General features: G+C 36.6%; 1 protein-coding gene across 1 annotated transcript in view; it reads right to left on the minus strand.

Annotated features, from left to right (window-relative positions):
* Positions 1-17,643, minus strand: part of Pggt1b (protein geranylgeranyltransferase type I, beta subunit) — a 54,493-nt gene that overhangs the window by 17,457 nt on the left and 19,393 nt on the right. The window contains exons 3-5 of the mRNA XM_005376520.2: positions 9,177-9,244; positions 5,018-5,169; positions 3,089-3,221 (exon numbers count right to left, since the gene is read on the minus strand). Coding sequence (XP_005376577.1) covers positions 3,089-3,221; positions 5,018-5,169; positions 9,177-9,244 — 353 coding nt within the window. The remainder of the gene's footprint in view (positions 1-3,088; positions 3,222-5,017; positions 5,170-9,176; positions 9,245-17,643) is intronic.

Raw genomic sequence — 17,643 nt, forward strand, 5'->3', positions numbered from 1 at the left:
TGCATTAAATATTAGTTTTACTATTAAAACATCTTTGTACATTCGCAACTGATAGCAAAAGAATTTTTATGCTTTGGCAAAAATTTTAAAGGTTATATAGAATAATCAACATTTTCCCTACTGACAGCTAAAAGCACTTTCAATCACTTTGATCTGTAAGGTTATCATTATGGTCTGGCACTGCCATGCAAAGGTAGCCTACAGAGGCGTGGTAAACACCGCGTGGATTCCAAAGAGGGGTTTAAAAGAGCCACAAATCAACACAGTAGTGTGCAAAGAGCACGGTTTCTCACCAAAAGGAAAGGAGATGGGCCCTTTGAGGGTGAGCCAAGAAAGGAAAACGCAAAAGAACAAAACTCAGAAACCTGAGAAGCAAGACAGAACCTCCTTTCTGCCAGAAAAATCACAGCACACACAACCATTCTCCTGCCACTACAATAACCAACCATTAAATCATTTTGTTGCATTTAAAGAAAAAATCGTGACATTAGTAAAAAAGAGATAAAACTCTTAGATGAAGAAACAGAAAGTGGAATGAAAATGCTTCAGTATGGGAAAATCTATCAGTCCCTATCAGCAAAAACAGCCACAAAGCAGAAGAAACTCAAAATAGACAATCTAAACTCAATTACATGCCCGCAAATGAGCAACTGGGAACATGTAAAGCGAAGTAAAAATCAGAAACAAAAACAACAGGAAAAAATAATCAAGTAAATAATTTCAAGGGAAAAAAAAAAAACCATACAAATAAGAAATAAAGACTAAATTAAAAGATGCCTAAAAATAAATTTTAAAAATGAAAACTCAGTAAGAGAAACTGAGAAAAGGTAGAAAACAGCCAAGGGAATAAAAATGAGAAGTGAAAAAGTTCAGAGGGAAAATGGATAAAATAAAGGACAGGCAAAGAAGAAAGTACACAAAAAACTGAACAACCTCAAGTAAAAAGCAAAATGATCAATGAGAACAGACACCAAAACTAACTTTGGCCGGCAGCATGGTTTTATACAGATCTTGAATTAAGAAAATGGCCACTGTCACTCATAATAAAAGAAATGTGAACTAAACATACACTGAGATATAATTTTTTAATCACCCAGGGTAAAACAAAAAAGTATAAATGGAAATGGTGGCTCATGCCTGTAGTTCTAGCCACACAGGAGGCTGAGGCAGACAGCCTCCAAGTCTGAGACAGCATGGCAACACAGCAAGACACTGTCTCAAAAAAATTTTTTTAAAAAAGATGTGCAAAATTTTATTGAATTCCATTGAAAAGTCTACATGGAAACAGGTACTCTCCTACACTGGTGGGAATACAAACTGATTCATCTTTCTGAAGAGAAAATAGAATGTAACTAATAAAAGTACACAGGCATTTAGCCTTTGACCAAGCAATTCCACTACCGGGCCTAAAGACCTATCTTTAAAAATACACCAATGCATATGTAGAAGATTATTAACTATAGCACAATTTGTAATTGGAATTACATACAGTACTCTATATATTAATACTTGAGAGTCTAAATGAAAGGAATAGTTAAAATAGAATCCAAACGGAAACCCCTAAACTATACTTCAAATAAATAATATTCAACCATATTAAAAAGAAAAAAATAAATGTACCTGTGGTGTTAGACTGAAATCTGAGGCATCTATATGTATTCAGGGTTTTTAATAAATAGACTGATAAAAAGATACAGAAACAGAGATTGTGCATAAGGGAGGTATCTATTTGTATACACAAATACATATACAGGACATTTCCCAACGCCATCACAGAGAGAGGGCCTGGAAGCAACAGTATCTCAATAGCAGTAAGTAGACACAGTACGAAGACTCTGGTTTCTAAATAAGAAAAACCAAGCTTCCTGAAGAATGTCTGATTTCAGGACTAAGACTGGAAAAGTAAAAGATGAACCTGAAATGTTTGTGCCAGAAAGCAAGGAGGTCCTTAAAGAAAGAAGTGAACATATCAAAAGGGAACTGAACATGCTTGGAAAGGTTCTCATTAGGCAAATTTGAGACAATATAAACATCAAAATAACATAATGATAGTAAAAGACTACAATCCACTAAATAAGAATCTAGAGTCCATACTGATAGAAACAAATAAGTAAATAAAGACATGAAGGAGGATGCTTTTTCTAATAGCAGAATTTCAACTGATAGTTGTAGGCTGGATGCTACAGCTGGAGAGTCATTGATGCCTACCAACGCCACCAGTGAGTAGTGCAGGATGAGAGGATATTTGCATAGTTTCCAGATAGCAGTAACTAAATACTAAGTAATCACAGGAAAAAATAATTACAGGACAAACCCCCTAACTTTACAGAGAAAACTGGCATATTCCACTTTAACCAACTGAGCAAAAATAAGCAGATCAACATACTGCATCTTCGGATATAACGCAATGTATCTGTACTACTTCTGTACCATTCACGGCAAAAAGGGGCATCACCCACGCTCCTACCTGGCAAAAACCTTATTTCTTCTTAATATTTCTTTGAGTCTCTTTCTGCATCCACAAGCAGTAGTGCATAAAAATATGCACTACTGTATATTCCACAAAATCCGATCTAGTTATATACTCAGTTAAAATCAACTCCACTCCTCTAAGAGTATACTTTCATTTTGAGAGATGCTAATATTCTGGTTGAATTACAGTTTTACATATTCCAATTTACAAAACTAAAAGCTTCATATTTGGAAAGTAATAAACCTGGGAAGCAAAACTGGTATTCTCTCCAGTTTTATATATGAGGTGAAAGACAACATGGTAATTCCAGCTAAGACTCAGCTTTCCCTTACTACTGCCAATGAAGAAGGTAAAACTGTGAAAGGGTAACATTTCTACTAATATCACCCTTAAAATAAACTGCAATTTAAAAAAAAAAAATCACATGGAAGTATTACATTTTAGCCATTCTCCTCTTTAAGATTATTTCTATATGGTGTTCTGATACATGCCATACTGTACTCAGAAAGCAATCCTAGTGCCTTTATTTCTAAATTCTCGGGGGCAGAGATGAGGCATACATCACACTGCAGCACCAGCAATAATAACGCAGCCAATTTTATCAGCATAACTCACCATACTTCTTCTAATATAGTTGATGGCTTTCTCCATATCCATGCCTGACCAGTTGTTGAGCATATAGCAAATACAGGAAGCACAGTATACAAATCGCATGTCATTTTCACTGCCTTCAGGCACTGCACAAAAACTAAAAATAGTAATGATAATAAGATTTTCTATTAACACTGGGCTGCAAGGAGGTTAGAAATAGCAATTTCACGTTTTTACGCACAAAAACATCACTCATTTAAAAACCATATTCTAATGTTATTACATAATAACAGTATTAACTTGAATAATATAAAGCAATTTCTCCATCATCACTGCTTCAAAGTTCTGATTTCTGGGTAGTAGTATATTGACCATGCTACTCCTTCCCAGATGCTGCCCTCAGGGTAGGTTTATTTATTCCCAAAAAGGGAGACTGTAATGCTGGCTTGAGAATTAATGGCAGAAAAAGTAGCAGGTAAAACCTGGGACCCACGGAGTCATAAGAAATTCCTGCCCAGGTTTTTCAGTGTGGAATTTCTTTCAAAGGCATTTGCAGTTAACAATTAATTGATCAACCATATTGTGTCTCGTTACATGTTTAATATTCAAGAGGTATGAATCTGTGTTCTGCTGGGCATGGTGGTGCATACCTGTAATCCTAGCACTCAGGAGGCTGAGGCAGGAGGATCGCTGCGAGTTTGAAACCAGCCTGGGCTACTTAGTTCAAGACCAGCCTGAACTACAAAGTAAGACCCTGCTTTAGACCCCCACCAAGAAAATTAATCTGTGGTCCATATTCATTTATTGTCTGTAAAGAAAGATAAGGTGGCAATCCTGGACAATACTGACATGTGAGTCACATGTTCTGTTTAGGGTAAACAGTTTTATAGTATTCCCAAATGTCAGCTTGTCCTCTATGTCTACATTTATTTCTCCCTCATCAAGAGCAGTGTTTTGAAAACATTAAAAATAGAGACTTGGAGCACAAACATATAACAACACAGCAGTCTGCTTTTTGGTCTTTTCCTTAGCATCACTACAACGTTATCACTTTATAAATTCAAAAACAATAATGACGATGTCATTATTATTTGCAGTTGTGAGGATTTAACGGGGCCTTTGCATTGAACTATATCCTTAGTTCTCTATTTTTTATTTTAAGACAAGGTCACCCTAAATCCCTCCGGCTCAGCTCAAATTTATGATCTTCCTGCTTTAAGCGTCCCAGAGTTATGAGACTACAGGCACACACCTCCACGCCCAATTTAAAAATTATTATTATTATTAATACTTTTTGAGATATAATCTCACTATGTAGTCCAGGCTGGCCTCAAACTCACAGTGATCCTCATGCCTCACCCTCTCAAGAAAACAAAATTTTTTTGTGTGTGTGGGTCTCTTTGAGACAGAATTTCACTATGCAATTCAGGCTGGCCTTGAATTCACCTTGTAGTCCAGGCTGGCCTCAAACTCACAGCAATCCTCCTGCCTCAGCCTCCCGAGTCCTGGGGATTATAGGAGGAAAAACTATTTTTTAACTTAAAATTATTAGAAGATTCCTTACACATGCCACAAAAACCATCAGATATTAGCATATTAACTCTTGTCTATCTCTTGAAAATGTTACTCAATCTAAACATAGAAATATGACATTCAAAGTTCACTGTCTCTTCCCCTATTAGATTTTAAGGAGCAAAAGTTCAGACTAACTGTACCCTAATTTCAAAATAGCCTTTTTTTTATCATCTAAAAGGTAAATTAACAATGAAAAAAGTTCTTCTACTGTAAAACTACTTTATTTTCCTTCACACAAAAAATCTTGCACACTTTTTGATTCTTTCAGTGGTTCTAATAGTGTACAATTTTTAATAAAAGATCTAGTGTACTACTATGTCTGTTTTTTATCTCCTAAATATTCTTATTTTTTAAAAAGTAACAATGAATGACTCGTACCTGCCATCTTCCAGCTGAAGGGCTCGCAAGCCCACTAAACAAGCTTCTTTATTTACTCGGCTTAAGTCATCTCCAAGAATAACTAAACATGAAAGCCCAGTGTAGGTCATTGCTATGTGGCCACTGTCATATGGATGAGCGGTTCCGGGACTCTAAATTAAAAAATGAATATTATGTTAATGAATCAAAATACAAAATTAATTTCACTAACTAGTTTGCTATGAAGTTTTAATAAACAGGAAACAAATGTTGCTTACACTGAATTGTATAGATGTCCAATGGAGAAAAATCTCCATTTCTATGTATGTCTCAATAATATATAACTATGATTGCATAAATTCCAAGTTATATAATTTTTTTTTTAGACTGGATCTTGCTGTTGTCCAGGCTGGCCTGAAACTTGTAATCTTCCTGCCCTAGTACCCTCAGTAGCTGGGATGACAGCCATGTACCACTACCAGATTAAATAATTTTAAAATTCAGCTTAGAGTCCTCAAAGTCTATCAGAAAAGATATATTTGAATAAATAAAATTCTATGAACTTCATAATTAACCAAATCTATCACTATGTCTTATAAAGTTAGAAAAAGCATGTAATTTTTTGAACAAAAATGACTTATACAAGAAACAATTCTTTTATACAGTACAAATTTAAACACCATCTTAGTAATCACCATATTAAAAAATACACTGGAAAACTTCATCGTTCTGCTATCACATAAAATTGAACTGAGTTTCTAATAGATACTAGCATGTAGAACAGCAAAAAAAAAAAACAAAAACAAACAAAAAAAACCAAACCAAAAAAACCCATGAAGTGCAGAGAGATTAAAATACTAAAACTGAAACATTATCTGGAAATAAAATGATGTAACTTTCGCTATTTAGAGCTCAAACGGGTTACTGCTTTCAAAGAGCACTTCATGAAGCCTATGTTCTTACAGGGGGACTACTTACAAGATTGGCAATTGCAGAGCTGGGAAGTCAGACTAAGAAATTCCTACTACCACAATACAAGTGGGATTAAGCTGACTTGTACTAGAAGTCTTTGAATAAAAGATAACTGAAAACACTTACCAAAGATTTCTGAAACTTTATAAAACATGAGACTCTTTATAGGAAATCCTATAAAGACCATGGAAGTTGGCATTGCCACACAGAAAATTTCAATCTAAAAATGGTTTATTATGCTAAATAACATTATACTCCACAATATACAAAACCATTAGCTTTATAATTAACTTCAAATACTCAGCTAATTCTATTGGTTATTTTAAAAAAGATTTCATTCGAAAAATGTAGAATGTCATGTCATACAATTGATTCTTCAGCTTAAAAAAGTTTTATTTTTGATGGTGTATTTTATATATATACATATATTTAACTCATTTTCTCACAGGCTACTCTTCTTTAGTTTTGATTTACTAATAACTGGTTCAAATACTAAAATAACTGCTCAAAATACTAGACAGTTAAAATAAAATTCGTATCAAGGTTTTAGTTCCTCTCCCTCCTATAAGTAAATGTTAATTTCTTCAGTCATGGAGAGGCATTAAATTCTGGCTCCACTACTTACTGGCTTGCCTCATTTTTCTCACTGTGGAAAAGGAAGATAGTAGAAACCACCTCATAAGATTACTGTGAGGATTAGATTGGGTAACTGACTGAAAAGATGTTAGTTATTTATTAATGCTACACTTCTTCAAATGGCCTCACAAATTTAACAAGTAAGTTTTCATCAAGCATCTTTCATCCTATGTCCGTCCTTGGTACTCAAGTTTTAATTCTCCTGCTTCTCTATTCCACGTTTGTAACAGACTTCTAAGAACTCCTTACCATATTTCATTTTTTGGTTTCATTTTTAAATGAAACAACTGCTATTCATACATTAAAAAAAACCTGTAGGGAACCCAAACATGAATCAAATGTAGAGCTTAACCCTAAGGGCACAAGAGAGGTTTGATCAGGTTATTAGAGCACAAAGGAGACTACTATAAATGGTCAGGAAGGACAGATAATAATGTGTGGGGAATAGAGTGATTCTTCTTTGCAGTGAAGAGGAGCCTGAAACAGGCACACGTGGAGAAGGCATCACCGGTAAAAGATAAAAGAGAAGCAGGGAAGGAAAATCCTAGAGCACACATTAAAAGACCATGAAGAATCCAAAAGAATACGGTATTTATGAACAAATTCAGGAAAGACAGTGGGTTGGAAGGACCCACCAGCGTTTCTCCAAAAGTGCTCTACCGCCTGTAACAGTGCTGGGCGTTTATCAGCCAAGTCAATGGTTGACAGGCTGTGTGGTGGTTTCTGAAGAAAAATCAATGAGGCCATTTGATTTACGTACTGTACGATCTGTCTCCCGGACTCTAAGCTACCACATGAAGGGATGACTCCCTGCTGCCCCGTGTGATTCCACCTGGAGTTTCCAGCTGCTCCTCCCACTGAGAGTTCAGAGGGGCAACACAGTGGAGACAGCCAGGTTCCCCACACGATGGCAAGGTCCAGGTGAATCAAGGGCTGACAATGGGTTTCATATGAAGCTGCGAACCAAGAGCAAAACCTGTTTCTTCAACTTTAATCAGTGTCTTTAAAATATCTTTAGGGTTGGCTGTAGTGGGGTGCATCTCTAGTCAGGTGGCAGGAGGATCACTTGAGCCCAGGAGTTTGGGGTCAGCTTGGGCAAAACAGAGAGGCACCCACTTCAAAACAAACAAACAGCCAGTTGTGTACTATGGGAGGTGGAGGCAGGAGGATTACAAGGTCAAACACAGACTGGGCAATTTAGGGAAGTAGTGAGACCCTGTCTCTGAACAAACAAATGAGTGAATGAACAAACAAACAAACAAGAGCTGGAGATGCAGCTCAGTGTGAAAGCCCTGAGTTTAATCCCCAGAATCCTCTGTACCATGCAAGAAAGAGAAAGATCAAAAACTCTAATCAAATAAATAAAATGTCTTGGTGGTAGAGATTATTCTTCAAAGGTAATATTACTTCAAGTATTGGTATCCATCTATACATGGTCTAAAATCACACAATGGTCATTCACAGTATCACGACACCAAGATATCCTGTTCTCTATGGCAAACCGAAAAGACAACCTTTCTTCAGTACTGGCTTAAGTTAGAAAATGTACGTATGACAGAAAGAAACATTTAGTGAGTCCTTTGTTTCTACATTCCCTGTCAGACATCTTGGTAAATTCATATGACTTGGAATAGGTAAGCTGGTCTACAGTTTCAGCAGAGAGAGAAAATTGAAGCAGCTCCTCTATCATAGCATGCCTTTCCCAAAATACTATTTAGTCGAAAAAATTAAGGTATAGAAAAACTAGCAGCACTTCACCTTTAAATGGATATGAATCTTGATATATTCAGTGGACTAAGACTGAATATATATGTATATACTATATATATACATATATATTCAGTATATATTCAGTATATTAGAGAATGACCCCATCAAGGAGTAAGCTTCCATTTTGTGGAGACTCTTCAAATAAAAAAGATGAAGTTTTTCTCCACTTCCTATAGTAGAAAAATGCTGGTGATTTTGTACACAAATAGAATACCTAAAGTTCTGGGTCTGTTTCTTTGAAGAATAAAAAAACTCTTCACTTTGTTAGGCCTCACTGCTTTCCATACTAGCATAGGCTGATTCCAAAGCCCTGGCTGCAATGTGGAAGAAATTCTCCCTGTTGCCATGAACGTCATAAAATTAATCACCGTCTGGATCTGCAATCGCCACCTCCAGAAGAGTGTTTTCTTTTATTCCTATGTCAAGAGAACTGAATGTAAAGTCCTGTATAATACGAGTACATTACTGGTTTCTTAGAAAGCAAGCATCACAGTACTTGAGTGCTTTATTTCCATTTTCTCCAGGAAATCACTAATAATTTTTGTGCACACACATGCAAGTGTGTAATAGTAAAAGAGATATAAGCTTTCATAACAAGTAACATAAGTTTCTACATGTGTATATACTGTAAATGCTTCCAGAGAGGGAGGAATGGGTTTCTCTTGAGTGGTTTTCAGTTTATATAGTATTTAGCCATCTGGAAAACTAGAAGTGTATTTTTTTCTGAGTAATTTCTTAGTTTTTTTTCTCCAAACTACAATCTTCTTATATCCCTTTTCCTACCGACCCAAAGGGAACTAACCTTTGATGGATTGAATGGAATACCCAGATATGAAGAGCCTCGGAAACCACAGCGATTTAGATTTGATCCTAGAAAATAAAACGTGCTTATTTAAAAATCACCTTATTTTTTTTGTGCAGACTGTAAAGCAGTTTAATCATACAGTTATTCAGAAACAGTGTTTACTACCAAAGTTTTACTGTCATCTCCATTTTCATGCTAGCCAAGCTGAAACTTACCACATGTCAGGTCCATTCTAGGTGCTTTATGGGAATCTCATTTAATTTCCATACCAGTTATAGACAAAACAGTGATTACCTACAGCGTACTTTTTATCTATAGCCCATCTCAATGCATGCAAAATACTTTCACACTTTTTCTACATGATCATTTTTCATGTGATCAACATGTTCAAACTCTCATTCTATAAAGCAGAAAACAAGTAAGAGACATGTTTAAATTGGGTGTGGTAGTGCATCCCTATAATCCTAGCACTCAGGCTGAGGCAGGAGGTGTGCCATGAGTTCAAGGCATAGTAAGACCCAGTCTCAAACAAACAAACATTTCCAATATAACACTTAATAACAGAACAAGGGCCAGAATCTCAATTTTCCATTCAGTACCTTTAACTTTAACCCACTGCTTCTTTATATATAAATAAGCTAAAGCTACAAAGTGCCCTATAGCTGCAGAGAAAATATGGTCTTTGTATTTCAGTTATTAGATAGACTTTTGTTCTAAATTCCTGGCTTTGAACTACACAGAGTACTGTAAGTTAGCCCTTATTCTCCACGCCTCCAAAGTATATTTATTCACACTTTTTTTTCTATCTGGAAATTTTCATTTTTCATAATATTAATATGTTGCAAACTTAAAAAAATAACACCCATGTAATTATGGTTTTGTACCTATAAGAAAAACAGCATGATAGATAAGAGGGTAAAAACATATCAGTAGAATACAAAACACTGCTAATAAAAAAACCAAGTTGGTTTAAAAATAGGCTTTGATGTGAGGAACTACTTTTATTTCTCTTAAAACTGGCACACGACTACTTTATAACTCTTTTTCACTCTCCTGTTTCTTCAAATTGAGTATTGTACTTCATTCAGCTTTTTCTCTCTTGGAATATTTAAAACAACAGCTTATACATTCTCTCAATCAGGAACCCTGAATTCAAAACTCCCCACCATTCATCTTCTCCCTATTGACAAAAATTTTACTTAAATACTACTAGCAACAATGATGTTGGTGATCATGGTGTTCTTAAGTTTGTTAAAAAATTTTAAACTGGTAAGCACATACCTCTAATCCAGCTACTAGGAAGTCTAAGCAGGAGAGTATCAAGTTCAAGGCCAGCCTGAGAAACTTAGTGAATTCCTGTCTTAAAATAAAATAAAAAAGAAGGGGCTAGGAATGTAGCTCACTGGTAGAGCACTTGTATGGCATGTACAAGGCCCTGGGTTCAATCCCCACTACTGGTAAAAATAAAACAAAAAACTGACCTCATTTCTACTTTCATGATATTTAAGTAGATATGATATTTGATGGGAACAAAGCTCTAATTCTATCTTTTGACAATTATGTCAGATGTAAAGGCACAAAAGAAAATCTGTTTTGAGAAAAATTTCTTTAGAGGTAAATAAATAATGGCATTTGTTCATTTCTTTTTTTGTTTGCTCATTTCTGAATATTAGGTTGGTTAATTTCATAATTTGTGAAAAGCAGCAAAAATATTGATACCAAAATACCATATAAATAGTGCATGTCTCTAATACCAGCACTCTAAGAGGTCAAGGCAGGAGGACTGCGAATTTGAGCCCAGCCTGGGACACTTAGCAATTTACTGAGACCTTGTCTCAAGATACAATAGGGCTCTGGATGTAGCTCAGTGTAATGGCTCTGAGTTCAATTCCCAGTACCACAAACAACCACCACCACCACTGCCACCACCACCACCAAACATAAGGGTAAGAGACTGGGGGTACGGGTGCTTAGGAATCAACTCAGGATCTTGTTCTTCCTAACACTATCCTATGAGTGAGTAACAACCTCCCTGAACCAGTTTTCTTACACTGTTGAACTAAGAACAGTAATGTATCACAAGTAATATCTTCCAGGACTCCTGTAAGGGTTAAAGGCTAGGTTTGGATTGTCAGATTGTACTTTAGCCTTAGGGCTTAATAACAGTAACTACTTAAAATCAATTATATTTTAATCAAAAGGGAAACTAGGATTAACAGTTTTTGTTCTAATTTACTAACGAAAGTTTCTTTAAAGTAAAAAATGCCTTCCTTTTAAAAAAGCAGAATGCATACTGTCACCATGGAGAAAGCATTTATAATCTTAAACACCAGTGACAGTATATAGAAAAAGACAATGTAATATTTCTTCCTCTCTTCTGAATTGCCAGTGGACTGTGAAGCTGGGTAAAGGAAATAGTTTATTTCATTATAAACAACAAAAGCAACAAAAAGAGATGTTAACATTTTTTTAATGGAAAGTTGACTAATATTAAAGGCCGGGGTAGTCAAGAAAAAATGTTTACTCAAACTGAATTATCAGTCACACACTTAAATTCTAATTTTTAAAACAATGATGCTCATGAAGAAGTAACATTTTTACCACTCATAAATTTGTTAGGCACTCCTTTCTGGTTCCTGTCAGGATTTGCTTGCTATTGCACTTTCCTTTATAATTTTAGTAAGTTTACTTTTTTCATGGTATTTAAGTACAAATGCAATTCATTCTAATTTAAACTGGATACATGATGCATGCTCCTCCAGGTAGGTTAAACTCCTTTGGAGGTTATTAAATAGCACCACCTAGTGTTTCAACTTGCCAGAAGCAAAACACTAGAAGGTCCTTGTGTGTGGTTTGTCTAGAATTTTAAAAAGGCATACGTATCTCTGTGTCCCTTCACAGGCCTGCACAGAAACCGCACAGAACCTGGACAATCATAGTTTAAAAAGAAAAACAATCAACAACCGCTGGGTTGACGAATGCATCCTCTACTTTTCTACAGCCATAAAGGCAAACTACTTCGTCCCATGAAGGAGTTTAGATAGCAATATATCATAAAAACTCAAGTTATTTAAGAAAAATGAAATTGTGCAGACCGGAGAAGCAGCAAAAATGAGAATTTCGGTAAAGATGCATTACATGTGTATCAGTTTACGTATAAGCATGTACAGGTGTATTATTTGAGAATACGATTAGCTATCTTGTCTGCATATTAAGACAATTATGACGCTGACTCTTGCTTGATGACTGGGTTATATCTTACACTGAGCTGATAATAACTATATTTTAAGGACTGTGAGAGGACAATTAGACGTTCTTTAAAAAATGGTTATAAACTTACAGAGTAAGTCTGAAAAGATTTAAATCAAAGGAGTTACTTTTTATAACAGTTTATTTCCTCTATTCAAAGGGATAAGCATATTAGGAACAACAAACTAAAAACAAATCCAAAATTATATTCAGGTTCTTCTAATAAAAGACAAATCTTGGGCTAAGATATCAGCACAATATTAATGGTAGTCGTACTGCTTACATATAACTCAAACCCTGATCTGATCATGTGCTTAACTTTAAAACTTCCATTTTAAAAGTTAGGTTTCTGCACTAAGCAAGCAGAATTCAAGTGAGGTATGGGGTGATTTTATTTTAAAATGGACATTTTTATTCTATAAATTTTCTTCACAGGTCTCAGGAAACACAAGGTTTATTCAATCCTTGTGTAACGTTGTTAAGAAAGACTCAGAAAAGGTAGTTAAAAATTCTATAGCTATGTTTTTCATACATCTATTTTCTTTTTTAAAAAGACATTTATTCAGCATGTCTGTTACATTCAGCAATCAACATATCAGTGGAAAAAGCAAGTCCATATTAAAAGCTTTTGTTGGCATGCTTTCCACTTTCCACAGAACAGAAACTAAATAACGAGTTTTACGGTTAGTCACAGACGCAGTCCTTCGGCTGTCTTGCTCACACACAAGCACAGCCTAAAACACGTCTTCCTTGTAGCAGCCATATCCTGCCATCACTGTGCTTGGCCAAGTTCACAAGTGTGCCATTGCCCGTCGCTTCCCTGCCACTTCTCCGGCTCTCCTCTCCCGCTGAGCTCCATTTCCTGGTAGTAACTAAGCCTGCTACAGCCCTACCTGCTGCTGCCGCCGCCGCCGGGACCACCACAGCCACCTTGGTTTCACGGCTTGGCACAGTGCTGGCCTCCACCACCATACAGCTTCCTCCCTTCACTGGTGCAAACTCTGAAGACTGCAATCTCCAAAACTGCTTCTACCATCACCACACTCACTGTAGCCTTTCCCACTGCCACCATGTCCACCACCACCACGGAAGCCGCCAGAGCGACCACAACCTCTTCTACCACCAAAACTGTCACTGTCACCAAAACCACTTCCACAGCTGCCAAAGTTACCAGAATCACTCTCTTTTGGCTAGAGAAGCACTAGGCACTTCTTCCTTTGACAGAGCTTTCCTTTCTTCACAGTTGTACCCACTTACAGTATGGTATTTCTGGACAACAATCTTACCCATGGAGTCAAAGGCCATAAAAGTAAAGCCCCTCTTTTTTCCACTGCCTGTCAGTCATGATGTCAATCATGTCCATTTTCCTAGACTGTTCAAAATAATCTCATAGGTTATATTCCTCAGTGTCTTCTTTAATGCCCCATCAAAGAATCTTCTCCTGAAAAAGTCTTCTTTGGTTCCACAACCTTTCTGGCCAGCACTCATAGCTATGTCCACCTGCTCCACAGTGGTCCCAGGGTTCCCTATTGCTTGACTGCTTCCCTGGACTCTCACCAGTTGTTTCAAAGCTCACCACCCCAAAGAAGAGCTTCTGCAACTGTCTGGGCTCTGTAGGACACTGACACAGACACAACAGTAATGGGAAAGAAGACTCTAAGGGTGCTTCCTCAGTGGCATCTACGGGCATAAACGAGTAACAAATGTATTCCTCTGTCTTTTTCAATTTCAAAGATTACTTTTAAAATCAGGAAGGCCAATCAAAAAAAGGCAAATGGAGTATTTTCAGTCATAGAGATTAGAGATTTTTAAGTGTATTTCCACCCACAAAATAACAAATTGGGAATTTATAATTGCATCTGCAAGGTCCCACGGAAGTGATTAAGGATGGGTGGAGACATAAACACTTTGGCAATATTTTTGCAAAAATTTTGTGATCTATGTTTCAAAAACTAAAAAAACTGTAATTTTTAAAAAATGTGCATGAGCCATAACATGAAACCATACTTACATTTTAAGTCTACTGTTTAAAAATGTAGCAATCTAAAAAATACATAAAAATTAAAATCATTAAATATTTAATTTTTAATATTCAATCTTATTTATATTTTCAATTGCCTAATCCTAACATTTTATGAAATTTACATAGGAAAAATATCAGATTTATTTTCCTTTAACATCATAAGAACTTCAGTGTTATCGTGACAAAATCTGTATCTCAGAGAAAATATACATGATAAGCAGCATTGTTGTATCAAATCAGTATTACCTAATAAAAATATCAAAGAACTAGAAAACCAAACTTCATTCTAGTCTTATCTCTAAAATTAACCGCTGTATTACTGTGGGCAAATATTAACACCTCTTGACCTTAATGGTTTTATGTGTGAAATGATGGGCTATAATATTCTTCACTAGTAATTAGAGAAGGTAATACACAATTCCCAGCCCGATCTGTGTCTCCTAAGTACATCCTCAAGAGGAGGATGAAAAGGGCCCAGTGCTCCAACGATCTAACAGTACACTTACTACAATCCTAGGGTTAATTGGAGGCCAGGGTTAACTCTGATTAAATATTCACCATGTCCCTAAGTGCTGTACATGATAGCCTACACTAGGGACACTTACACAGTAAAGTAGCAATGGGACTTGGAGGCAGATCTTGGCATTTCATTCCAACTCTTTCTTTAACATCTGTGTGAGACCCCAGAAGTCTCTTAATCAGTTTGCTTCTCTGTTTCTTTTTTATGGTAAGGTGAAGAACAAATCTGATGATTTATTTGGCAGTAGTTTAAAAGTGAGAAAATATTAATATAATTACGTCTGCCATTAGCAAAATAATATTTATATATAATCATAACACCTTCAATTTAGTTTTTATTGCTTATATTTGTTGTATTTTAAAGGGAGGTCAAGCTAAGGCTTTTTCTAATTTAAAAAAATACAGAAACATTGTACACATTCAAACAATGTAAATATCTAGAAAACTTAAAAGCATCTTTTCCTGCTATCTCCTATATATTAGGGATGAGAAACTCCTGTCTATTTGGCTCAGCACCCAGTCATTTGGTACTGGACTATGGTGACAGTTTTGATCCCACATAATCACAGTGTTGTAATACAAGGGAGAACAAGTGATTATAACACGCTACAACATCCTGGCACATGGTAAACTAGTACAATCAGCAGTAACAATAGCATCACATACAGCCTAGAAACTGACAAATTGTGGTAATTATTAATTTTATACCTTTAACTATAGGACCAAGACCTATAGGTCTATAACAAAATCCAATATAAACCAGGAACTTGTATGCAGTGAATTTCCCCTTAGTAAAGTGATTTTTAGCCTGAGTGTGTGTGTGAAACTTAAGAAGGGGCAAAACAGAGATAAGTGAAGAGAAATATAGCAAGGCTGAAAGACGAAGAATGATCACCCAAGCTTTGGGAAACTGAGGACAAGAAAGAAAGAATAAAGGAGAAAGCAAAAGGATATGGAAGTGAACTGGAAAGACTAGAGAAAAATGTTCACTCACATAAAAGTTTTAAAAATCAAGAAAGATAGTTGAGGAAAATGAGAAAAAAAGCAAAAAACAAAAACAAAGTAAAAACCTGTTGGGAGCCACTGAAGCTGGAAAATAATTACACTGTGCAGGATGAAGGCAGCCTGAGAACACGAGAACACGGGGAGCTCCTCGAAGCGCGTAAATTACCCACTGTAACTTGTTCACTGATTGCTGGGCAGCCAGGCAGAAATTAACCAACCTCTCGAGGGTACAAATAAACGCTATTCTCTTCTCGGGCAGTTCCCCTTGTCCGCTCAGGAGAGAGGACCTCCACCTGACTCCAGCTCTTGTTTTTATTTTTCTTATACCCACCACCGTTTCTCTCTGGAGTACAACCAGAGACCAACAAGCTTCCCTACATTAACCTAAAAAAAAAAAAAGAACCAAGAAAGAAAAAAAAAAAAACCAGACTGAAAAAGAAAAATGAAACAAAGGAAAAAAAACCCAGTAAAATTCCAATTAAAAAAAAAACAAGTTAAAGCCCAAACTGGGCTAAGATAACCTTGCTGAGTGCAGCAGGATTAGTGCTGGGTGGGCGGCTGATCTTGGCCTCCAGATGTGGGACTGAGGCTACAGTATGGTGGTACCTCCACAACTTGCCACGTCTCCTTACACTGTTCGTCTCGTGGTGCTCTCACACAGACAGCCTGAGGCTGCTTTCAGTCCTGTGCACAGGTAGCCCCACCCGGCCCTTGTACAGCCTTCTCTGTCCCACTTCTGCAGGCACATTCTTTCCTCTCACATCACTAGGAGCAGGGCTCGGTCCACCTTCTCTCTCCTCTCTAGTAGGAGTGCTTACTTCCCATTCGTTGCCCCACTGTGGCCCAAATCTGGTAGATAACCCCACATCCACGTCTCTCTCTTATGACGCTGGTCGCAGAGCAGGAGAGGTCATGCTGTTCCACTCATTAGCTTCATCACCATTGTGGTGGTCCTTAATCTTGTTGTCACTAGAGGTTCCAGTCAGCCACTATGGGGCATGACAGAAAAAAAGAAAAAACTGCAGGACCATCAGGCAGGGAGCAGCTTCCTGGTATGTGTCAGCAAAATTTGCTGCCAAGCTGCAGCGTCTTCTGTTTGGAGGAAGGCAAAAGAGGCAAGGGGTCTTATATCCCAAATCCATCAAGTGTGGCCTGAGTTTGCCACCCTATGGCAGTCTACTGTTTTTTGGAACTTCCTAGAATGGCAAGTTCTGCTCTGTATGCAGGCAGCAGTCACAAGGGACAGCTGTGGGTTGCTTCTCCATTTTATAAAGTCCCATGTCTATATTTTGTTTGATCTAGAAGTCTCTTATTTCAGATTGACTTTGGTATCAGGATGTATGTCCTTTTTCCAAAGACCTGTGTTTTTAGTTGATTTTCTCTAAGTAGCTCAAATATGGCTACTCTTCTATTCAGCCATATTGAATCTTTCCTACTAATCTAACTTTATTATCTTTAGCCACATAAAATTTTTGAGCAGTTATTTAGTCAAATGTATCAATTTTTTCCTTTATGGTACCCAGGTTTTATTTAACATTTAGATTTTTAAGTTTCCTAAGGTTTACGTGCTATCACCAAATAATGAAAAATATAGAATAATGAGTTGCTTTATGAATGAGGAAATATTTGAGGAGCCAGACAATGCTCTAGACTAAATGTGAAAATATG

The sequence above is a fragment of the Chinchilla lanigera genome, unplaced genomic scaffold, assembly GCF_000276665.1.
Source record: "Chinchilla lanigera isolate Chin_1 unplaced genomic scaffold, ChiLan1.0 scaffold00007, whole genome shotgun sequence".
Lineage (NCBI taxonomy): Eukaryota > Metazoa > Chordata > Mammalia > Rodentia > Chinchillidae > Chinchilla > Chinchilla lanigera.